This window comes from Notothenia rossii, assembly GCF_949606895.1.
Source record: "Notothenia rossii genome assembly, chromosome: 9".
NCBI lineage: Eukaryota > Metazoa > Chordata > Actinopteri > Perciformes > Nototheniidae > Notothenia > Notothenia rossii.
This window is the reverse complement of record NC_136907.1, coordinates 44,100,489-44,126,083: the sequence shown is the minus strand read 5'-3', so window position 1 is coordinate 44,126,083 and position 25,595 is coordinate 44,100,489. Positions and strand designations below refer to the sequence as shown.

The 25,595-nt window shown below is 42.7% G+C and overlaps 1 protein-coding gene across 2 annotated transcripts; it reads right to left on the bottom strand.

Moving 5' to 3' along the window:
* Nucleotides 1–1,845: 1,845 nt before the first annotated feature.
* Nucleotides 1,846–21,517, bottom strand: dusp12 (dual specificity phosphatase 12). 2 transcript variants are annotated; one of them, XM_079652037.1, is made up of 8 exons: nucleotides 21,312–21,516; nucleotides 18,309–18,573; nucleotides 17,280–17,393; nucleotides 15,697–15,815; nucleotides 15,057–15,144; nucleotides 14,721–14,815; nucleotides 3,118–3,197; nucleotides 1,846–2,265 (listed from the first exon to the last, which is right to left on the bottom strand). In XM_079652037.1, exons 2-8 carry the CDS (start codon nucleotides 18,569–18,571, stop codon nucleotides 2,122–2,124), a joined length of 903 nt encoding a protein of 300 aa, XP_079508163.1. In that variant the 5' UTR covers nucleotides 18,572–18,573; nucleotides 21,312–21,516; the 3' UTR covers nucleotides 1,846–2,121. The 2 variants fall into 2 exon arrangements, with proteins under 2 accessions (XP_079508163.1, XP_079508164.1); XM_079652038.1 differs by lacking the exon at nucleotides 17,280–17,393 and having other exon boundaries at nucleotides 21,312–21,517.
* Nucleotides 21,518–25,595: the final 4,078 nt, after the last annotated feature.

Below are 25,595 nucleotides of genomic sequence, written 5' to 3'. Positions count from 1 at the left end.
TTTGAAAATGTCCATTAATGCACTCAGTACTTGGTTGGGAATCCTTTTGCACGGATTACTGCATCAATGCGGCGTGGCATGGAGGCAATCAGCCTGTGGCATTGCTGAGGTGTTATGGATGCCCAGGATGCTTCAATAGCGGCCTTTAGCTCATTAGCATTGTTGGGTCTGGTGTCTTTCAGCTTCTTCTTCACAATACCCCACATATTCTCTATGGGGTTCAGGTCAGGGGAATTTGCAGGCCAATCGAGGACAGTAATGCCATGGTCAGTACACCAGTTACTGGTGGTTTTGGCACTGTGGGCAGGTGCCAGATCATGCTGGAAAATGAATTCCTCATCTCCATAGAGCTTTTCAGCAGACGGAAGCATGTAGTGCTCTAAAATCTCTTGGTACACAGCTGCATTTACTCTGGGCTTGATGAAACACAGTGGACCAACACCAGCAGCTGACATGGCTCCCCAAACCATCGCTGACTGTGGGAACTTCACACTGGATTTCAAGCAACTTGGATTTTGCTCCTCTCCAGCCTTTCTCCAGACTCTGGCGCCTTGACTTCCAAATGAAATACAAAACTTGCTTTCGTCTGAAAAGAGGACTTTGGACCACTGTGCAACTGTCCAGTGCTTCTTTTCCTTAGCCCAAGTCAGACGCCTCTTCCGTTGTCTTGAGTTCAGAAGTGGCTTGACCATGGGAATACGGCTATTGTAGCCCATTTCCCGGACACGTCTGTGAACAGTGACTTTTGATACCTGGACTCCAGCTTCAGTCCACTGTCTTTGAAGCTCCCCCAAATTCTGGAAGCGACTCTTCTTCACAATGCTGTTAAGGCTGCGGTCATCTCTCTTGGTTGTGCAGCGTTTCCTGCCACATTTCCCCCTTCCAACAGACTTTTTGTGGATGTGCTTTGAAACTGCACTCTGTGAACAGCTTGCTCTTTGAGAAATTTCTTTTTGTGTCTTACCCTCCTGATGGAGGGTGTCAATGACGGTCCTCTGGACAGCAGTCAGATCAGCAGTCTTCCCCATACTTGTGATTTAGTTTACTGAACCAAGCTGAGTGTTTTTCAAGGCTCAGGAAACCCTTGCAGGTGTTTCGAGTTAATTAGACGATTCAAGTGATTCGTTGAACACCCTACTAGTATACTTTTTCATGATATTCTAATATTTAGAGATAGGATATTTGAGTTTTCTTAAGCTGTATGCCATAATCAGCAATATTAAAATAATAAAAGGCTTGCAATATTTCAGTTGATTTGTAATGAATCCAGAATGTATGACATTTTTGTTTTTTTAATTGCATTACAGAAAATAAAGAACTTTATCACAATATTCTAATTTTCTGAGACAGTCCTGTATGCGGGTTTGGGTCGGGTTGCGGATCTTGTGCCGGCGGGTCGGGTCGGGTTGCGGGACTAATTGGCAATATGTGCGGGTAGCGGGGCGGGTTCGGTATTGCACGTCGCGGGTGCGGGGCGGGAGCGGGTCTTGAAAATCAGACCCGTGCAGGACTCTGAGTTGGCTGACTTTATTTTGCTTACTTTAACATAATTTTTCATTGTGGGGCTAAGGTGGTGCTAAGCCATTTCTTGGTATGGCTGTAGCCTACCCCAGCCATACCCTGGCGCTGCCACTGGTGGGATGTATGGGGCGGGCCATTCTGCGCATCCGTTAAATGCGTTAAATATTTTAACGCAATTAATTAAAACATTAATTACCGACGTTAACGCGATCATTTTGATTGCATTAATTTATTTACATGCTTTGTGTGTATTACAGAGCTGTCCTACTTTCAGATTTATAAAACAGATGGAAAGTCAAGGGGAACACAAAAGAATACCAACTGTGGTGTTAAATTCACTTTTTGCAAAGCAGTTTACTTTGTTAATATACAAGTATCCATTAAAGCCACTTCATAAGTGGTTATTGAAATATGAAAAAAACATGAATGTTCTGATAAATCAGATAAAAGACTGATTGTTTTAGCACCAATTTCTGTAAAACTTAAATAATTGAAGTTGGCAAAAGTGTTTTAAACATTTCAAAGGCTACCTGATGTCAAGTGACACGTGTTATCAATTTATTTCCTAACAGGGATCTGACAGTTTAACATGTTCTGCAGTTATTTCTGGATGTTGATTTGTCGGATCTCGTCCACTCTGTTGTGGTGCAGCTGGAAGGCGGGGGTGACCCAGCTACCGCACGAACACCGATCCCCACACCAGCTGAACGAGCCCAGCTTAGTGCTGCACTTAGGACACAGCAGCTACACACACACACACACACACACACACACACACACACACACACACACACACACACACACACACACACACACACACACACACACACACACACACACACACACACACACACACACACACACACACACACACACACACACACACACACACACACACACACACACACACACACACACACACACACACACACACACACACACAGAGAGAGAGAGAGAGAGAGAGAGAGAGAGAGAGAGAGAGAGAGAGAGAGAGAGAGAGAGAGAGAGAGAGAGAGAGAGAGAGAGAGAGAGAGAGAGAGAGAGAGAGAGAGAGAGAGAGAGAGAGAGAGAGAGAGAGGAGCTCAGAAGAAATGGGAAATGGAGTGATGGAAAGATGGTCATAATTAATACTCAAACATTCATACGCATTACTGTTGTAAAATAAAACCGTGCAATACATACTGTTCACTGTTTGCTACTGGATGCTGCTTCACCTTTTTTATGTTGATTTACTTTTATGATGCTGCTACTTGTGTTTTATACCTTGGATGTGTGCTTATTAGATATTTTTATTTTGTATATCTCTTTATTTAATAAGTTAGACTACTCTTTTTATGTTGCCTTTATCTGCATTGTCCCCTTTACTGCAAAGTCCCTGCTGTGGGACAAATACAACATTTCAGATGTTTCTGTTATCTGAAAACTGCATTGGGCGGATTTGTGCAATGTTCTATAATGAAGGAACAACTAAAAGTTAAAGAATTAAGATAATATTTTCAAATGAAGCTCCTCTGATGAGAACTGAAACTTGATAAATTAGTTTATTAAAATCAGTTCATGTGTGTGTACTGTGTGTTTGTGTGTGTGTAGCATTACCTGTCCATCCATCACTCCAACCAAAGCCGCTTCCATCCACTGCAAGGGTTCTATGAAGTAGGACGTACACTGCACGTCTCCTAGAAAAAGAAACATTTATGTCAATACTTAGAAATGAGAAGTTTAGTTACAGGACTTCTCATGAGGAACCTAGAAGTGGGTCCACATGTCTAGCATACGAACAGTCTATTGAACGTCAAATGTTTATAACCTAAGAAATTATGTCAATAAGTCAACATCTATGCTGACACATTCAAACTCACAAGTTATTCTGCAAAACCCTATTTAAAAGTGTGACAAAATGATCTTAAAGCTGTGCAATCTTCACAAAGTTATATAAAGCATTTTGCGTCTGCACAAGAGGCTTGCAGAACATCAAATCCAATTCAAATATTAGCTCAGCTTTAAAGACGACATGGATAAGAAGTTGTCAGATCTCTACAATAAAAAGATAAACACCTAAAGTTGTGCTAGTTTTGAGATGAAGTTATAATTCCACGACGACTAGGAAAGCTCTGTTGATGAGGATCAGGAGATGACTGACAGCTTCAGAACAGCTACTCAATGTTTTGTGATATTTGATTTGTATTGTATAACATCAGTCAAATGTTTTTTGGGCACTTTATTGCCTTGTCATGCTGGATGCAGAACAGGATGCATGGTGTTGCCATGGTTTCAGTGGGTTAGCTGTGGGCCTCCATCAGTCTACAACTTGAGCTCTGTTCCATATTAGGTATTGTTTGAAAAAATGAGCTCTTAGCAAATATGTTTGATCTTACACATGCACATGGTTTTAAGCAAACTTTAAAATGTGATGATATGTTCTAAAGTTAAATCTGAATCCGTGTTATTACCAAGTAGGTTTACACATACGACAAATTTGCTTTTGTGTAAATGGAGTACACAAAACACGGAGAGAAGAGTACGTTTTTTTTTTTATAGGAATGAGCAGAATATAGTACTATTATAAAAGCTGTTTTAAAAAGGTTTTAATAAAGACTAGAGGTGTTGTGGAGCTAACGTGTTCCACATGTTCCCAGGGTGGTGCAAGATGTACAGTACAAACACATCCAGAGATCTATCGCATGGAAAGGAGTTCATTGTATTATCCCTAAGTTGGAATAAAGACATGTCATCTTTATTTTCAGCATGCACCCTTCCCTTTCTACCTCTGTGCCCCCCCCTTCCCCAGGCGTCATGGTGTGTAATCCTCAGTGGTGGAAGAAGTATTCAGATGCTTTACTTGAGTAAAAGTACCATTCATTTATTGTAAAGTCCTGCATTAAAAATCTTACTCAAGTCAAAGTACAAATCTTTATCAGCAAAATGTACTTAAAGTATACAAAATAAAAGTACCTTTATGTGTGTATATAGTTATATATTTATACATGTCACATTTCTAGATAATATTGTTGCATCAAGTAGCATTTTACTGACAAAGTTACGATTTACTTTTATAAAATAAATAAAGAAATGTGACTAATTACATTTTTAGAGAAGCGTTTTCTAAAAAGTAGCTAATGCTGTTTAATAAATTAAGTAGAGTACAATTACATTATTTCCCTTTAAAATGTACTGGAGTAGAAGTATTAAGTTGCATAAAATGGATATACTCAAGTAAAGTACAAGTACGTCAACATTTTTATTTAAAGGTCCCATGTCATGCTTTTCTGGTTATTACCCGTCCCCTTCTGTGTTATGATGGTTTTTCTGCATGTAAACGGTCTACAGCAGGGGTGCCCACACTTTTTTGGCCGGTGAGCTACTTTTGAAATGACCAGCTCATGGGGAGTTTAGTGTTGTCAACAAAGTTTTTAAATGTCCGAAAAATGTCCTCGCCCCGAGTGTGTTCCTTCATTGGCAGAATTGTCAGCAATTCCTCTTTCGCCGTCATGTCTGTGAACACCATCCGGATAAAAACGCACAATTGCGCTGTATCGCTCACGTCAGTGGACTCGTCTAGTTGGAGTGAGAAACACTCGCAGTCTTCTATGTCCTTCCTGAGTTGCTGGGTCAAATCCTTAGCCATGACTTCACAGCGACGTGTGACTGTGCTCCGTGATAATTGGACGGCCTTGATAGCGTTTACTATTTCTGTTTTGTTTGTGTAATCCCGAAACAAGGCGTCTGCTGCTTCTACGAAGGCTTCTTTCACCATCTCTCCATCTTGAAAGGATTTTTTGTGTTTGATTATAGTGTGACTCACTCGTAGAGATGCTTCAGTGGCTGCCTTTGCGGTGGATGTCGGCTTTAAGAAAAGTGACTGCTGTCCAGCTAATTGTGATTTAAGTTCCCTCACCTTTCTCTTTCTTAACTCGCTACTCGGAGGGAAGTCGCTGTCATATGCCTTGTGAACACTCCGATAATGCCTCTCCATGTTAGCTTTCTTTGGCAGAGCGACACTTGCTTTACAAATAAGGCAAATAACCTTTGAATGTGACATCACAAAAAAATATTCTTCCTCCCATTCTGGATGGAAGTGGTATGTTTTTTGCTTTTTCCTCGGTCCCGCACACATTTTGTTGTTTTTATCTTGTTTATCTCTTTAACTTAATTTGAGTTTTCCCGGCACTTGACTGATTTTGTATCGCTTTGCATTCTGGGTTAACAAACTGGAAAGTGATAGGTCGCTTTTTCTGTCAATCAAGTAAACTCCTGAATTAAGTGGCAGGGAGGCCAAGGGAGGAGGGATCAAAACCCGTTTTGTCTATTTTAACGGAGCTGGATTTTTGTTTTTATGAATGACTCGCGATCTACCAGCATTGCCCCTGCGGTCGACTGGTCGACCGCGGTCGACGTACTGGGCACCTCTGGTCTACAGAGTCAAAAACCCTCAAAGTACACCCTGTAGCGAGTAAAACTCTAACACAGAAAATACATCCCCAAAATGCCTCGTGGGAGATTTCTCATTTTCCATTGTTTACTTCCTGGGTACTCTGACAGGGATACCCAGTAGCCACGCCCAGAGCTATGGCCACACCCTCTGCCAGCCTTTCACGAAACAAAGCTTCCCAAACCTTTCAGCGGTTCATGCCGGATATGTACAGCGTAGGGCACTGAAGAACGACGCTGCTCCTACTTTGTTTGGACCAGCGGGAGATTGGGGTACACAACCTGTAAGTATTCATTGTTGTTTGTGTATTTATGATGTTTAAAACAAACAAGGTCCACGACTGTTTAAATGGGTAAACGTTTTTCGGGCTGCTAAGTTGGGATCGCGGAGAAATGCTCTCCGCAGACCCATGCTCACAGCGTTATAAACAGGGGTGCACATAACTGGTACGCAGGTACGCATGCGAGGCAACAATCTGAAATGCGTACCGTCACTTGTGTCACAAAGCGCATTTGGGTACCGACGTACTTGTGAAGCTTTTCCAGAAGGCGGTTAGATCACCGGACGACAGAGTCGGTCTCCGTGTGCACAGACGGGGCTGCTGTTAACGTCGGTCTGTACAACTGAATTGTGCCAAAACTACACCAACCGGCTGCGGAGGGAGACTCCCCCCCTTCACTGGAGAACTGCGCTAAAACAGCTGATCACAACGTTCACGCTCTGTGGTCACAAATAAAATTAAATTAAAAGGGACAAATATTACATATATAATAATAATAGTAGTAAGAAGAAGAAGAAGAAGAAGAAGAAGAAGAAGAAGAAGAAGAAGAAGAAGAAGAAGAAGAAGAAGATTTGATTTTTAAAACAAATTTTATTTCCATTTGTTTTAACTATACACCTGAACAAAAAACAAAAAACATTACACAAATCAAATAAATAAACAGATTTTCACGTCTACCAAATAAATGTCATTTGAAAACGTTTTACCCATTTCAAAACATCATCTTTTACACACTTTAAAAACAAAAAACTTCACCTACCCTTTAAAACTTCAATATTAGAGAGTCATTTTCCCCCAGTGAGCACAGAACCTGCCCAACAGCCCACACATCCAGAAACCCCTGTGGATGATTGATCAGCGTATAGTATGCATGCTCCACCCTCAGACGCGCTGCCACCAGCCCCCTCAGACAGAGCACTGCATCCGTCCACCCTACTCCAGCAAGTTTGTTCTTCCTACTTTTCCAGATTGCTAATTTTGCATTAGCAAACAAGAAATTGATCAATAGTAGGATTTCCTTCTTTTTCAGGATGTATTTGGGGCCATGGACAAAAAGTGGTATGGAGAAAACCTCCCCGAATCCCTCCACCCACTCCTGTAAAAAAATGTTAAGACCAGCCAACCGGGGACAGGACACCACTAAATGCTCCAATGTTTCTGCCATAAAACAGAACGGACAGCCCCCCCTTGTGCCTGGGTCAAAATGAGCCCTGTATTTGTTAGTGGCTATTGCACCGTGTATAATTCTCCATTGGATGTCAGCCATCCGTTTTTCAACGGGAGACTTATACAGGATCCGCCAGCTGCCCTGAGGGGAAGAGCCGAAACCAAACACATCTGTCCACCTCGACTCTCTGACGCCTGCGAGCGAGCTGAGGTTTAGCACCTTTACGCAGCTAAGATATAGCTTCTTCCCATTGCAGGAGCTGAACATTCCAGGTGTTAGAGTCCCCAGTGATAGCAGGAGACCATCCTCCTCTCTCCATTCCCCCACCGCAGGACCCACACTCAAGGCAGGAAAAACATAATCATGTCCCTTTCTCCACTGGTCGGCCAGATCTGCATCCAGAGCAAAAGTCCGGTGGGATGGCGACAGCGACTGCCACACCTCTTCTACCAGGTTCTCCAGAACTCGAGTTGATCGAATGCCCGTCACCTCAGCCAGTTTTTCTGTGGAGATCCCTGTCAAATGGCCAAGTTTTACCACTCCCGCTTCAATGAACGCATTTTTTAGGGCGGCTGAAGAGAAAATGGTTCCGGAAAGAAAACCAGTGTCAAACAGGGGCTCCTCAAACAGCCACATCCCAGGCCGGGGGTCGGGTGGTCTGGTAAAACTCAGAATCTTCCAGGCATTGATGACTGAGCAGTAAAAAGGTGCAAGTCCAGTTATCTCGTACGCAGGGGCCTTCAGCAGAAACAGGTGTTTATCAAAACCAAAGCCCCCTGCCCTCCAGAGCAACAGCCGGGCCATAGCCAGCCAGCAGGGAGAGGCACCATACAGCAGCCGCTGAGCTGCCTGCAGTCTAAAAGCAGCAGTCCTCGCAGTAATGTCCACAAGGCCCTGCCCCCCCTCCGCCACAGGGAGGTACAGGACCGATGCTGGCACCCAGTGATGACCCGACCAGAAGAAATCCACGAGGAGCCGCTGCAGTTGTTTCATGAGGCCCGGCGGTGGGGTTAACACCTGGAGTCTGTGCCACAAAGATGAGGCAACCAGATTGTTGGCTACAAGAACTCTTCCCCTGTAGGACAGCTGGGGTAGCAGCCATTTCCATTTAGCTAATTTTGCTCGCACCTTTCCCAGCAATCCCTCCCAGTTCTGTGCCACCATGTCCTCAGACCCCAACCAAACTCCCAGGACCTTTAAACCCTCGTTTCCCCAGCTGAGGTTACCAGGAAGACTGGGCCTATTTTCTAAACTCCACTGACCTACCAAAACTGCCTCACTCTTCTCCCAGTTAACTTTGGCTGAGGCAGCCTTCCTATACAAAACTAAACTGTTCTGTAGCTCCTGGATATCTCGCTGACCCTGGATAAAAACACTGACATCATCAGCATAAGCTGATACAACCACCGGGGGGGCCTGAGCTGACACTGGCAGACTCAGGCCCCTCAGCCGGTTTCTAAGCCTGCACAAAAGTGGCTCGATGGCAATACTATATAATAGGCCTGAGATAGGGCAGCCCTGCCTGATCCCCCTTTTAACTGGTACAGGTCTGCTCAGCCCTCCCCCCACTTTCACAACACAACATGCATCACTGTACAAACACTTCACCCAGGACAAAAAATGCTCCCCAACACCAAAAGCCTGCAATGTGGCAGCCAGAAAAGTGTGATCCACACGATCAAAGGCCTTCTCTTGGTCAATAGAAATAATACCAACATTTATATTGTACAGTTTGCAAACATCAAAAGTGTCTCATCAAAAACAAATTGTCCACAATTGATCTGCCAGGGATGCAATATGTTTGATCAGTACCAACAAGAAGTTCGATAAAACACTTCAGTCTGTTAGCTAAAACCTTTGACAGTATCTTATAGTCCGTACATAAGAGAGCCACAGGTCTCCAATTCTTCAGCAGGGTTAGATCTCCTTTCTTAGGCAACAGTGAAATCACTGCACGCCTACAGGAAGCTGGAAGACTCCCTTTCCCAAAGGACTCCATCAATACATCCAACAAATCATGTCCTAAAATGCTCCAAAAATGTTTAAAAAAGTCTGCAGGTAAACCGTCTATGCCCGGAGTCTTGCCGGAGGCCATCTGTGTCACCGCAGAGGTCAGTTCCTCCAGCGTAATGTCAGAGCCCAAGGTGTCACTTTCGGCTGGACTCAGCTGTGGAAGACCCTGAAAAAGTTAATCAGCGGCTTCCACGTCGCAACCTTCGGCTTTGAACAGGTCCGTGTAGAAGGACACTGCATGTCTCCTCATCTCAGCAGGTTCAGAGGTTACCTGTCCATCGGGAAGACGCAGACATACCATCTGCTTCCTTTGGCCCACAGACCTCTCCAGGTTGAAGAAAAAGGTGGTTGGTGCATCAATGTCTCTCATGGAAGTAAAACGGGCTCTAATCAGAGCTCCCTTGGCTTTCTCCTGAAGAAAACAGTTAAGCTGTTGTTGTTTTAGGAGGGACTGTTCTATATTTCGAGCAGACACACTCTCTAACTCTCTGATCTCTCTCTCTAACTGCTCTATAGCTCTCCTAGTGTTTGCAGTGGAGTAGGCTGTATACTGTTGACAGAACACTCTAATCTGAGCTTTTCCTACCTCCCACCACTGACTCAGGGAGGGAAAAGACTCTTTCTGTGATTTCCAGTTGATCCAAAACAATTTAAAATTCTCAAAGAAAATCAAATCTTGGAAAATGTTAACATTAAACTGCCAGAACGATCTAGGTTTCTCTGTGTTGGATAAAACCAAATCCAAAGAAACTAGCTGATGATCTGTAAAACCAACAGGTTGGATGTGACAGTTCACTGCACGAGTAATAAAAGAAGAAGACATGTAAAATCTGTCTAGCCTGGCTGCACTGACGCCCCCATCTAGCATTCTCATCCAGGTGTATTGTTTAACGGAGGGATGCTTCATCCTCCACACATCCACTAAGTCAGCTTCTCTTATCACCTGTGACAGTAAAAGGGACGACTGAGGATGAGGCTCCCGTCCTATTCTGTCTAAAGTGACATTAGTGCAAACGTTCCAGTCCCCCCCCAGTATAACACACTCCCCCTGTACACTAGTGTCTAGCTTGTCTTTTAATAACTGAAACACAGATACACGTGCAGGGCCCTGATTGGGTGCATACACATTAATAAAGGTGAAACTGAACTCTAACAGTTCCACTTTCACCATCAAGGCTCTACCTGCCACTATCTCAGTGCTGGATAAAATCTTTACATTTAGAGAGGGGGAGAATAAAACAGCTACTCCAGCACTAAGGTTTGAGCCATGACTGAGTACATACTGACCCCCCCCACCACATCCCCCAGTCCGTCTCATTCAGGCTATCACTGTGCGTTTCCTGCAGAAATATCACATCTAATTTTTTCTGATTAAAGACTTCTAACACTAAAGCTCTTTTCTGTGCACTTCTACCCCCGTTCATGTTCAAGGAAGCAACCCTTAAAGCCTGCATTAGAGGAAGGAGACAGAACAGACAGGTACACACAGCAGAGAGGAGACACCCAGTGTTGCATGATCATGTTGAAATTATTTAGACCTTTTCAGTTTCTTCCCTCTTTTGCTTCCTGTCGTATCTTTTTTCATAGCAGTTACATGCCTCCTGAGACGATAACGTTTCTTTTCATCCAGCAGGTCTAACCCTACAACTTTCTGAAGAGTTCTCACTGTAGGAAGAAACTTGTCAATGTCAGGGAAAAAATCTCTCACTTCCACTGACTTGCCAAAAGACTTGTCTAAAAAGACATTAATCTCTTCCAAAGAATATATCTCTGCGTTCTGAGAGAGACTATCTGCAACTGAACCACAGTCAGAATCCCCCTCACCGTCTGTGTCCATCTCTGTCACCTCATTATTGTCTGCAGCCTGTTGAAGCTCTTTTTTCCGCCCAGAGCCAGACGGCAGCTCCTTCTGTGTGCCAACAGCCTCTACCTGTCCCACAGCACCAGTCCTCACCTGTCCTGCTACATCATCTCTCACCCGTTTACCTGTTTCCACATTTTTTCCTCTCACACTCACCACACTCTCTACAGTCCCTGTTTCATCTCTCACGATATTCATCCCTACTTCCTCCGCAGCCACCGGGGCCCCGGCGGGTGCAGCAGCAGCCCCCGCGACACCGGGTCCCGCTGCCGCGGACCAGGCCGCCCCGGGCTCGGCCGCCACAGCGGCCCCGGTTGCCCCAGCGGCTCCCGGCCCGGCTGCCCCAGCGGCTCCCGGCCCGGCTGCCCCAGCGGCTCCCGGCCCGGCCGCCCCAGCGGCCCCCGGCTCGGCTGCCCCGGCGGCCCCCGGCTCGGCGGCCCCGGGCCCAGCCGCACCCGGCGGAGCGGCGTGCCGTCTCTGTGGACATGCAACACGTTTGTGACCCGACTCCCCGCACTCAAAACACTTTACGCTCCCTGAGCTTGCATAAACCATATAAAAACCCTCTTCGTGCCTCACCCGGAAGGACACATCTAGTGTCTGAGTGGGACAATTCAGAAACATGAAAACCTGTCTCCGCAGAGAATGGACATGTTTTAACTTTTCATCCTTACACCCCAGAGCAACAGTGCGGAGACTACTGGCAAACTTACCAAAACGCTTCAGCTCCCGTTCCAGCGCCTCATTCGGGATGAACGGAGGAACGCCAGACACAGTGATCCGCGTGGACGGTGTCGCCAGTGGTGAAACTTGAATGTATTCCTCGTTTAGCATTAATCCGCTCTCGATAAGTTCCGTCACATATTTCTGGTCTTTCAAAAAGACCACGACCGCTGTGTTCATGCGGGAAGCATAGGAGATATTTACATGACCGACCTGATCCCCCACAGCCAGCAGCACCTGCTCCACTGTGCTTGCGGCCTGAGCCACCAGCCGCACTCCGTGTCTCAGAGACACCGGCGGCGCCCCGGAGGACGCCATCCCCGCCACGAGGCACGGAAAAACACTAAATTAACAAATGAACCGTACTTGCAAAGGGTACAAAAATCCCAACGAAAGATCATACAGTTAAAGAAACGATTGAAACAGAAACACAAGAGTTAAAGTTGAAATTACCTCTTCCCTCTTCAAACACACATCCACCACCGAAGAAGAAGAAGAAGAAGAAGAAGAAGAAGAAGAAGAAGAAGAAGAAGAAGAAGAAGAAGAAGAAGAAGAAGAAGAAGAAGAAGAAGAAGAAGTTGAAATAAAATAAATGGTGGTTAAATAACATTGTTTGCTGCATTTATTTGGTCAATTTAAATGGTAAGTAACGTTATGTCAGGTACGTGTGACCTGTGTCGCTGCGCCGGGCCTGTTTGCTGTTGTATGACACGCTAAAAAAGTACTCGCTAAGATCTGAAGCTCTGTTTCATAGTATGGTAGTTTAATGAAAAAACTCGGTTCTCAGACATATACACTGTTGTAATCAAAGCAATTGTAATCTTGCGGTCAACAAAAAAGTACAACGGCCCCGTGTCACCCTCTCTTCCACACCCCACACCTCACACAGGTGAACAGGATTATAATGAGTGCCACCCATACCCATGTGACCCAAGCCAACCAATCAATAGTGATCATGCCTCCTACAGAGATGTATCCATATATCTCTTCATTTTGCTCTCAAAGTGCACCAGATTGATGCTTTTAACTTCAATTTAAAAGAAAAAAAGATTTCCAGGGGGGGCATGCCCCCGGACCCCCCTAGAGGGTGTTAGGTCCACTCTCCACTTATAAAAATAGCACTGCACCCTCTCTAATCTCAGATGCACCCTGAGTCATTTTGTTCTGAAACCGGGCCGCAATCACCCCCCCCCCCGTTGACGTTTGCGATACAGAGGGCTTCATCAAATAACTTTGAGTGGAGCCAGAAGTTGGAGTACCAAACACTGACTCCAGGTACTCATCTGAGTACCTCCCTTACCCCATTCACACCAACGCAACTCTGGTTCAAGCTCCGTGCTAGAGCTTTTCAGGTTCAGAACCGGTTCTTCGGTTTAGCTCCGGCTCTTTTCACACAGCCCGGAGTCCGACTGGTGCTGCGTCATTACGTCATCGTTTGCGTCATGACGTAACTGTTTGCGTGCCTGCTTCATAAAGCCAAACCGCGCGGAAACCCCTCACAGCTGACACAGACAACAACAACAATGGCCGATTGTGCTCCAGCTTCCTTTGTACCTCTTTTGAAGATTCCCAGTAGGTAGCTGGTCTCTTCAGTGGACCACTGCTGCTTGTTAAGTTTCTCCATCGTTGTGTACAAACTAGGGATGCCAGTGATTATTCGATTATTCGTTACAGTCTCCATAATCGAATATTATTTTTAAAATCGATTTTATTTATATATTTTTTTATTATTATTTATGTTTTTTTTCTTTTTGCCATTGGTCACACCACCAGTTTGTTTTACTGTAAACTTGGAGGAAGCAGACTGCTGCTGCAGCACGCTACACACCGACCCCGCCCCCACCCCCCCTCTTCCTCACACGTGCGACTAAAGATGATCAAAGCGGCAGGTAAAAAGAGTTCCTCCTCGTGGAACTACTTCGAACTTACAAGTCCAAAGGAAGTTAAAGGACACAAACAACGGAATTCCTTTTGTCTGAGTTTTTTTTTTTTTCCGGGCAGTCGAATAATCGATTATTATTCGCCAGGGCTGGCGAATCATCGATTTTGATCATGGTCAGTTTCTGGCAACCCGAGTACAAACTGGATAAAACGCGGGCTTTTTGTTGTTGTTCAGGAGTTGATCCCGCCATTGCCCCCGCCTCGACGTAAGCGTGACGTATGTGGTGCTTTTGCTCTGGCCGGACAATTTTTTGGTGCTCGAAATGAACCGGATTCCGGAGCTAAAAGGCTGCTCCACTGCGGTGTGAAGAGGAAAACCCGGAGCTTTTCAAGCTCCAGCTCTGAACCGGCCCTGAAACACCGTTGGTGTGAATGAGGTAACTGAGAAAGTTATGTGCACCCCTGGTTATAAACCTTTTTCTTAATCAATATCAAGCCACACTTATTGTTTTTACTTCGGCTGTGAGTGTTTGTGTCTGCTTCTGCAGCAGCTCACACAGCTGCGAGCAGCAACAAGCCTCTCAACGTCGGGACCAATCAGAGCACACTGGGTTCACAGGGAGGGGGGGCAGGAGCTCCAACAAGCCGTTTAGGACAGAGAGTGAATACCGGTTAATACACATACTTTACAGAGATGCTGTATGAGAAACCAATGTGAGTTTGGAACATTGAACAATATAAATCTAGTTTAGTAGACCTCAACAATGGAATTATGATCAGTAGAAATGGCCATGTCATGGGACCTTTAAGTACAGTATCCTGTGGGTGTTCAGTGTGTTCTTACCGCTGCAGTTACTGGACTTCCTGTAACCAAAGGCCTGCGCTCCTCCTCCTCCCACAGAGTGACTGAGAACACTGGAGCCACGGAACAGAGCCCTCCTGAAGAGGCAGAGCAGAAGCAGGGAGTCAGGATTAGATTTTATTCAGCAGTAGCTAGAACAACATTTTATTAAATGGTTTATTCTGAAATGAATTCACAATTCCTGCAGTCAGCAACAGGTGTTTTCTTGTCAGTGGCATCAGGAAGAAAATGGCAGAGAGTCCGAAGCTTCCTACTTGAAGATCTTTCAATTCCCCCATATGACATGAAATCAGCTTCTAACATTTGTCCAGCTGTCACCTGCACTTCCGGCAGCGATAGGACACTTCAGAGGAGCTGCAGTGGGCGGGGTCAGCGGCAAACAGCTCCCTGGGAATGTGCCGCATCTCTGCTCACACACACAAACACACACAAATATTCCCATACTGTACATAAACAGAAAGCGTTGGAAATCAATTTGTTGGAGTCCATGTAGCGATAAATATGATCTGCTCATGGTTTAATCACAATAAACATTGCACAGTTGCGCTGTGTGTGTGTGTGTGTGTGTGTGTGTGTGTGTGTGTGTGTGTGTGTGTGTGTGTGTGTGTGTGTGTGTGTGTGTGTGTGTGTGTGTGTGTGTGTGTGTGTGTGTGTGTGTGTGTGTGTGTGTGCGCGCACGTGTGTGTGTGCTGGACACCGGTTATCTTACTGCTTCTGCTACTTTGAGCATGCAAAAAAGTTGGCATGTGTACGGCCCCTTATGCAATGCAAATATTATTATTTGTTATGCTTCCAAAGCACGACATGTGTGATTGTTTTTAGGCTCATTTAACAAACACAGATAATATTTAAACAAAATGTCTTCCATTTGTGAGATATGTTGACATTTTTCCTAAAACATTGACCAGAAAAGCTGGTGTGTGTGTGTCTGTGTGTTTGCATGTGTGTGTGTGTTTACCAGGGTACTTCTCGGTGATCTTGCTCAGTCTGTACTGTTTGTACAGAGGACTGGAGGTGTCCACTTCACAGTGCAGAGCCTCATACAGACACAGTTGCTCCTCAAAGCCACTGTTCACCCTGCAACACACCAGCAGCTGTCAATCATCTGTGCTGAGACTTATCACACCAGCAGCTGTCAATCATCTGTGCTGAGACTTATCACCCCAGCAGCTGTCAATCATCTGTGCTGAGACTTATCACACCAGCAGCTGTCAATCATCTGTGCTGAGACTTATCACCCCAGTAGCTGTCAATCATCTGTGCTGAGACTTATCACACCAGCAGCTGTCAATCATCTGTGCTGAGACTTATCACCCCAGCAGCTGTCAATCATCTGTGCTGAGACTTATCACACCAGCAGCTGTCAATCATCTGTGCTGAGACTTATCACCCCAGCAGCTGTCAATCATCTGTGCTGAGACTTATCACACCAGCAGCTGTCAATCATCTGTGCTGAGACTTATCACCCCAGCAGCTGTCAATCATCTGTGCTGAGACTTATCACACCAGCAGCTGTCAATCATCTGTGCTGAGACTTATCAGACCAGCAGCTGTCAATCATCTGTGCTGAGACTTATCACACCAGCAGCTGTTAATCATCTGTGCTGAGAATTATCACACCAGCAGCTGTCAATCATCTGCCCTGGAACTTATTATAATATCCATACTGGTCAGATTAGGGCTGAATGATATATCGTGTCGTGACGATAATCGCGATATGCGCGATATTCACATCGCGTGGACGTGCGATTTTTTTTTTAGGACTTGCGAAATTAAGTAGGCAAATTAACTCAAACACGTCATGTTACAATTATTTTGCTGCTTGCTACAAAAGGAAAACTTGCGCGGCTCTCATGTCAGGGGTACTTGAGTGAGTGACATGCAGGCTCTGCATGCACAGCAAACCACAATCTAATCTACAAACAAACGGACCCCGTGATTAAAAGGTCAAAACACTGAATAAAGTAGTTTCATGTGTTTCTCCAAGGCGCTGCTAACCGAGCTAGCTCTGCTTGTTGCTCTGATGACTTAAGATCCAGACGTCCGTGAATAAAATCCTTCATCCGGTTAAATATAGTTAAAAAATACCAATTGTATAGCATTAAAGTTCAAGAAAGGATGGTTTGCAGGGAACAAAACGGTATTTTCTTCAATTCCTGTATGTTTTCATATCGCAATATATATCGCGGGGGGGGGGGGGGGGGGAATCGCAATGTCAGTTTTTTCCAATATCGTGCAGCCCACCAAATATATATCATCCCACAAAAAAGGTTGTTAGATTGCTGATTGCTGCTTGACAGGACACACACACACACACACACACACACACACACACACACACACACACACACACACACACACACACACACACACACACACACACACACACACACACACACACACACACACACACACACACACACACACACACACACACACACACACACACACACACACACACACACACACACACACACACACACACACACACACACACACACACACACACACACACACACACACACACACACTTACACTTACTGGACGTCCGGTTTGGCAACCTTCAGTCTGAGGGAGGCCTCAGTGAAGCTCAGCTGGTGTTTCTTCATCAGGTAGGAGGTGATGATGGTAGCACTGCGACTCCTTCCGGCCTGACTGATCACAAACAGCAGCTGTTCACACGCTTTACTGACCCTCAAACTCTACTGGTACCCTCTCTTTGTTGATAGTTGATTGAAATAGCCCTATGTCTCGGGGTTTGTTTACAGTTTGTATATACGATATATAAAAAGAAAAAAAGATGGCTCCAGGTAGATATAACTAGTAAGATATAGTAAGTAAATGCCAATAATTAGCAGGAATAACATCAATTATCAGATGGAATATAGGAGAAAACATGTCTTTTAAAATTTGATGTATTTAGTATAATGTCTGTCTACAAAACAAATCAATTAAAACGTTATTAATGTATGTAGTATAACATACAGTACAGGCATAGGCGGAGTTTGACATTTGCGCTCGAGGGGGGGGGCAAACCTTTTTTACTGACGTCAGTACACAGTCCCAACTATTGCGTGGGGTTCTACGGATACAGTAGCAATAAAGCCAGCGCTCACCGCACTGAGTATGACTCATACGAACACAAATCGTCCCATCATGCACGCCTCATGCCCACCGTACACACACACTCACATGGAAGGGGCAGTCTCTCCCCCCAACAACAGTGCATTACATAACTGTAAAATGTATCATAACTGTGCACATCTTATACTTATTTGATAACTACAATATCCCTTGGTTACTTGAACACGCTACAATATTATTAACCAGTGTCCTACCTTATTAAAATATTGATATACGAAATATTTGTATTGGAACAGTTTTAGACGTAGTAATGCTGTAGCATATTTCAGCCACTAGTGTGAAACACTATATTGTTCAGTTCCAGATGTGACTAAATGTTTTTGTAGATACATTGTGATCTCGAAGTTGTAATGAACACTTGAGATCAGATTTGGCTGAATTTGGCCCCTGAGCTAATGAGTTTGACCCCCTGCTTTAGACCCTTACCAGTGAACGAGTGCAGCCCCGCCTCCATCCACAGCTTCCTGAATGAAGTGGAAGCAGTCGTCCATGTGACTCAGAAGGTCAGAGGACACCTCATCCAGAACATTGACCCACTTCCTGCGAAAGTTCCCATCAGCAGGAACCAGAGGGGCAGGGTCCACAGAGTCAACAGACAGGATGTGAGTGACAGCTGCGGCAGCCAATCCCTGGCTGTCATTGAGGTCCGCCACAGTGCCGATGTAGAGGCCGGGGTCCACCAGCAGCATGACTGCAGACACACACAAACTCATGTCATGTGTTCTTACAAAATCACAACATATCAGGAATTTCAATCTTATTTCATTTTAAAAAACTTCAGAATTATTCACGTGTTACGATATGACCAATGGTTATTATAGCAGCTGTTATGTACTCTGTTGAAAAGGCCGAATGTCAGCTTGCACCCGTGGGAGGGGGTCCAGCCTCCAGTATTTAATAAGTAAATGTCTGTCTGTTTTTTTTTACTTGTATTATTTTTGACTGACAGTCAGTAAACATTTTGGGGGAAAAATGTATTTGTTAAATACAAAAAGTTTCAATGCAGGGCAAACTAAATATATCAAAAATATTTCAAGTGGATTTCACATTTCCTTGATGAAAAAACCGTATTTTTCTACTTTCTTCGGTGTTTCCTGCGTTCCTTTGGGTCTTAGTATGGTAGGGTGACCAGACGGCCCCGTTTTCCGGGGACAGTCCCCGTTTTTATTGGCCTGTCCCCGGTTGAAACTGTCCCCGTTTTTTAATATACGTTAAAATCACATAGCAAGGTGAAATAAAACGCTTCATGTCATGAAACACTGGGTAAACAGAGTATACTGCTCATTATTCTTCTTCTTCTACTTTTGTCTTCCTGTTTCTCTGAATCTGCTCCGTAAACTCTCTCATTCTTAACTGCGCCGCTCGCTCTCTTTTGTTGATCGCCCTAACAGACCCTCCACTGTCCCGCTTAATTGCAGGAATTCTGCGTTGTGCTACTTCACTGGGTTTTGGAAACTTGTATCCTACTTTGGAGCATCTTTGATCAAATTGATCTGTGCCTGTCCATTTCGTGTAGTAGGCTTGATAGTACTGTATCCAATATTTAAAATGTTTTTTATATATGAATCACTTATAAAATGCCAGTTTTCAGGCCTTGGTTTGATCCTTTGATAAAATAAATAGAATTCAGTCAGAAGATTTAGTTTTGCAGGTAGCGTGGAGAGTAAGAAGAGAAGAAACACTTTAGGAAGATATGTGAAAGGATAGAAGTGTAATGGTAATTATATAATTACAGAGCCTGTCAATTTATAAATTGATGAAAACAATGTGACTGTTAACCCAAGTGTATCTAATAATGTACTATCTATTTTTAAATATCAGAGGAAGAACAGAATGAGAAGGGAAAAACCGGAATAAAGATAAAGAAGCAAAGAGATTGTACAATAGTGAGAAAGAGAAGGAAAGGAAGAAATAGAAGACAAGTTAAGAAAAGGGAGAAAGTTTGGAGGGGAAGAAAAAGTGAACAGAGTACAAAGAGTATATAAGGATAGTGACAAAGAGCAGAAGAAAATGTGCCTTAAATGACAATATGATGAAAGAATTTTCCTTCATACGCCCAGGTGGTCAAGATGATACAATGGTTACTGTACCATTTGTAATTCAAAATGTTCAGTTGCCAGTGGAGGAAGAACAGCAGTAACAGAACATCAACAGACAAAAAAGCATAAAGCCTCTCATTGCCCGTGCTGGTGTGCCCTCTGTCACCACATTCTTCAAGAAGGTAGACCCTTCCCAGGAAGAATACGATCTAGCTGTGCAGGAAGGTGTCTTTGCATACCACACTTTGCGACACAATCATAGTTTCAGATCTATGGATTGCACAGCACAACTGACAAGGAAGCTAAATGTGATGCCATAGTGAGTAACGTGTTAGCACCATGGGCAACTACCTTGGTAACACAGGACCTAGACCAGGTCGAATTTGTGTCTCTGACTGTCCATTGATGCATCCAATCATGGACATGTAAAGCTGCTGCCAATATTAGTAAGATATTGTAAGATAAATGATAGCACATCAGTGGAAACAAAACTACTCGATTTTGTTGAACTCAAAGGAGAAACAGCAGAGGAAATTGCAGCTGAGGTGGTCATCCAAAAATTCAAAAAACCGTTTGATCTCTTTGTCCCAGTGTGTCTGACAGTGGTGTCTCTCAGTTTAAGTGTCTTTGATAGTATGTTATTCTGCTAGTGTTAATTGTCTGTTGTCTCTATATCTTGTGCATATGTTAATTATCAAATAAACTTGAGGCTATAAACCTATGTAGTTTGAAAATGTTTTGTTATTAACTATGGAACACTCAATAAGTGAGTTAATACTTTACTCTAACTTCACTTACCATGGTTTTGAAATCAGATTTTCTGAAAGGTTTCATTAATTAGTTAGTTACCATTTATAGTAATTAGTTAGTACACATCAGTTTATTACAGCAGTTAAAATGTTCAAATTACATTGAACCAGAATTGTCCCCCCTTTTTCTTTAGCAGTAAAGAAAATTGGAGATGTTAATGATATATTGACCGCAAAACTCAAAAATGTCCCCGGTTTTAATTTTGAAAATCTGGTCACCTTGCAGTATGGGTATTGTTATTTCAAAACAAAAAGTAGTATAAGTAACTAAGTACATTTACTCAGGACACTTTTGAGATACTTGTACTTTACTTGAGTATTACAATTCTGTTTTTGTTTTTCTACAAATGGTGTATTTTTACCCCACTACATTTCTTTAATACCTTAAGTTACTGCGTGTGTGTGAGTGTGAGTGTGTGTGTGTGTGTGTGTGTGTGTGTGTGTGTGTGTGTGTGTGTGTGTGTGTGTGTGTGTGTGTGTGTTGTGTGTGTGTGTGTGTCTGTGTGTGTGTGTGTGTGTGTGTGTGTGTGTGTGTGTGTGTGTGTGTGTGTGTGTGTGTGAACGCGTTTGCAGCTACTCACCTCGTTAGCCCCTTGCTTGTTTAGCTTTCCCGCTCAACGCTAATCCTAACTTTACTGAAATATTTGAACATAAAGTGTTGTGTGCAAAAACAATAACTCACTCCTGAACACAGAACACCGAGGAAAGTACAACAACAAAAAACCTGTGGTTGTTACTGCGGGGTTTTGGTGCGTCTTTCACAGTGTCCGGAAGGAAACATACAGGACAGCTCCTTAGTTCCGGTGTAACACCACATTCTGTCACCTATCGGGTTAGTCCCACCTTGTAGTTGTTTTATTACTCGAGAGGGAGAAGCACTGAGATGTTTTACTATAGTTAAAGAAGGTACAGCCTACTACCGGAGGTTGTACTCAGATTATTTAATAAAGTAAACGTAGCAATACTGAAGTGTAACAATATTAAGCTACAAATTCTGCATTCAAAATTGTACTTAGGTAAAAATAAAAACGTATTAGCATAACAAAACTACTTTTTGTACCAAAAGTAAAAGTATGGGTTCTGTTAAATGGCAATTTTAAGCACCAGGATTTTAATCAATTTATTTAAATGATTAATGTGTTAATCACTTTAATGTTGCACTTGGTAAAGGTGTGGTTTATTTGAATTACTTCATGCACTACTAGGTAGCTTAACCTATAATAATATATAATGAACATTAGCATATAAATGTAGTTTTGTAAAGAAAATTGAAAAATGTTGCTGGATGGAAATAAGCGTGGCTTGTACTCATAGTTTCATCTCAGTTAAAGAAATCCAGGAATAAAACATTTCACCTCATGTTTTATTCAATAAACCCTGCATACTAATTGGCCAGCGGTCACTGTGGAAGAGGATAAATAAGGAATAGCAAACCTCGTAGTAAAAACAAAGTGTCCCAGGTTTTATTACTCAGTATTTGGTTAAAGAAAATAATACTTTTGAGAAAACATTTCAAAACAATAGTCTCACAAAATGTTTTTAATTTGAGCTCATGTGACCACAGACTGAGAGTAAACAGAAAAAGAACATCCTTACCCACAAAATAAATAAACCTCACAATTATATTGGCTTCAGCTATGAAACTAAAAAGAAAGAGAGAACAGGAAGAAACCGGGAGGCTGAGGTCATGTTGTTAGACACTGGTCACTGTCTCATTACCAGAGTCAAGTGCTAGTAAAATGACACCTGTTAAATGCAGATCAAGACACATCTGGAAACTAGAGAAAATGACACACTAACTGTCTGACTTTATGTATTAAAAAACTATATTTACAATCACGTCAGGTTAAAGACACACTTTAAACACATTTTCAGAGTCACGTCTGTCTGGCCTCCTGTTTCTCAACATTAATTAAGTGTGTGAATGTGTGTGTGTGTGTGTGTGTGTGTGTGTGTGTGTGTGTGTGTGTGTGTGTGTGTGTGTGTGTGTGTGTGTGTGTGTGTGTGTGTGTGTGTGTGTGTGTGTGTGTGTGTGTGTGTGTGTGTGTGTGTGTGTGTGTGGCATTGCGTAAGAGCCCCACAGTCTGTACATGGTCACAATGTGGGGTGCTAATAAAGTTTTTATGAGCCGCTTTAATCTGACCGTCTGACCAATCACAACACCTCACTGTGACCCCGCCCCTCCCTGAGGGCTCATTAGAGCGCTGCCCATCACACATAATGCACTGTTGGAGTGAAAACACAACAGCAGAGATGCAGCAGTGACACGTGGTGGGACGGAGGGGGAGTGTATTGTGTGTGGCACCGACTCACTCACATTGTGTGGCTCTCTAACAGATGCCTGTGAGACAGACTGTCAACAAGAATTAAACAGCCTTTTCTTTTAAAACACTTTGTGTTAAACGCCTGATTATGAAAGCCACTTTGTGTAGAATGTGATTATGGCATCTTTCTATTCAGTTGCTCATTTAAGGAAGTTTTTGCTAGAAATGTTAATCCATTGACATTCAGGGAAGAATCTGGGGTTTAGTATCTTTCCCAAGGACACTTCAACATGTTGACTGCGGGGTCAGGGTTCAAACCATCAACTCTCCAATGAGTGCATCACCTCCTGAGCTGCTGGGCCCACTAAGGGGCCATTGTAGAAAAAAAGTAACCATGGAGTATGGGTTTACTCTTGAAATGTTGACTTTAATCTCAGCACATTTCTGATATTTCTTGACCAATGTATTTGTAATGTTAAAGAATATTCAAGTTTTTTAAAGTGTAGATTATTCCTTTTTATCCTCTCAAAATCTGAGTTTATTTTCACAACTGTATCCCACTCCCCTTGCTTTGATTGTATCTAATACACCATTAGAGATTACCAAGGTTGCACATGTTTAAATTCTACAGATACAGCAGAGGTTTAAAATAGAGTATAATCTGTAGACTTCTCTCTGGAGGGGACACAGGGATTTGAGCCTTTGCAGACCATTTACATGCACACAAACCTATAGAAGACACAAGAAAAGGGAAACCCCCAAAGCAGAATAGGGACTCTTTAAATAAGGCCCCATAAGTCAACTAATAAATGTTAAACTGTAAAATAAAACATTACAGTTGAAAGCAGAGAACTCTATACAGCCAACATCTGTCTTCACATTCATTACAAAAGATAAATGTATGGTATTTATAATCAGTAAATTCTTGCTCATTTCTGTTTTCATAATTTAAGACTAGCACAATATAAAGTCAAGGAAATCACTAGCTGTCAAACTGCAAGACGATTTACAGGAAGACAATATTATTAAATTTTAATTACATTTGACACGTGTGATTTGATATCATATAAGTTAATAAACAATATTGGCAAAGCAGAGCAAGGCAGGTCATCCTAAACATTGTAAACCATTGTTTTCAAATTACGAGAACATGACGACTATTTATTGTTAGCAGTGGTGGAAAGTACTCAAATACTAAGTAAATTTTTACCTTTTAAGCTACTTTGCTACCTTGATAATGTTCTATATTATTTTGAAAATGGCCACTTGGATGAGTACTTTTAGATATAAGATAAGATAAGATGGTACTTTATTAATCCCAAAGATATAGTACTTAAATTCATTTTAAAATATTTTTATTTTATAATATAGTGTGTTTACAATTCTGTAACATTGACAACATCTCTCTGCACCAGAGATGTGTTCATTTAAAGTGAGCAGTTACTCCACATCACTCTGCAGTGAGCTCCAGATGGACCTCTCATTGTTAGTCTCCCACATGTCCACACCTTTTATGACCAACGGACTGAGCTGAACAATTACAACTCTATAAAGAATAATGATCTTAACCCCATGACATCACTTGTGGCCTGCTCACCTCATTCCTCCAGCTGGCCAAAAACAACAGGAGCAATATCACAGGGCTGAGCCGGAGATCACATTTTCATTGAAATATTTTATTTAAGTATTATAATGTACTCACTTAATTTAATGGTAACTTTTATATACAGCAGACTGAAAAGTATTCAATATTGTAAAACGTAGAATATAGAAAATGTACAAATGTTCAAAGAAGAAGTAGAAGACAGGCTTTTTAGTCTTAGCAAAAAACACACAATAAAATGTAACTGTGGTCATTTATAAATAGTTACATTCAGTGGTAGAAAGTAACTAAGTACATTTACTCAAGTACTGTACTTAAGTATATGTTTGAGGTACTTGCACTTTACGTAAGTATTTCAATTGTATGCTACCTCTTACTTTCACTCCACCACAATTTTTAAGCCAAAATAGTACTTTTTAGTGACTACTTTAATTTAACAAGATTAATTAGTTGTTACTTTGCAAGTTGATATTGTTAATCTAAAAATGCAATGAACTAATGAATTATGGCATACTCTTTAAGATACCTGGAAGTATAAACAGTTATTAAATGTTATTACCAGCTGCAAAATCAAAATGATTCACATTAATGGATTTATAATAAGAATCATGTGATAAAATATACTGTATATTATTCTGAAATAAAACAATCTGTGTGATGAGTTATTTTCCTTCTGGTAATTTCAGTATATTATGATGCCAGACCTTTATTTGAAACAGAGTATTTCTACACTGGGGTATAACTACATTTAATGAAGTAAAAGATTGAAGTGGTTCCTCCACCACTGGTTACAGTATGTCTGGTTCTGGAGCGTGTTCCTGTGTGTAGGAGTTCACTTGTTGGCAGTGTAGGAAGCATAAGAACATCTTGGCAGTGTTTAATTAGACTGTGGGTGTAGTATGAGTGAGTGTGTGTGTGTGTGTGTGTGTGTGTGTGTGTGTGTGTGTGTGTGTGTGTGTGTGTGTGTGTGTGTGTGTGTGTGTGTGTGTGTGTGTGTG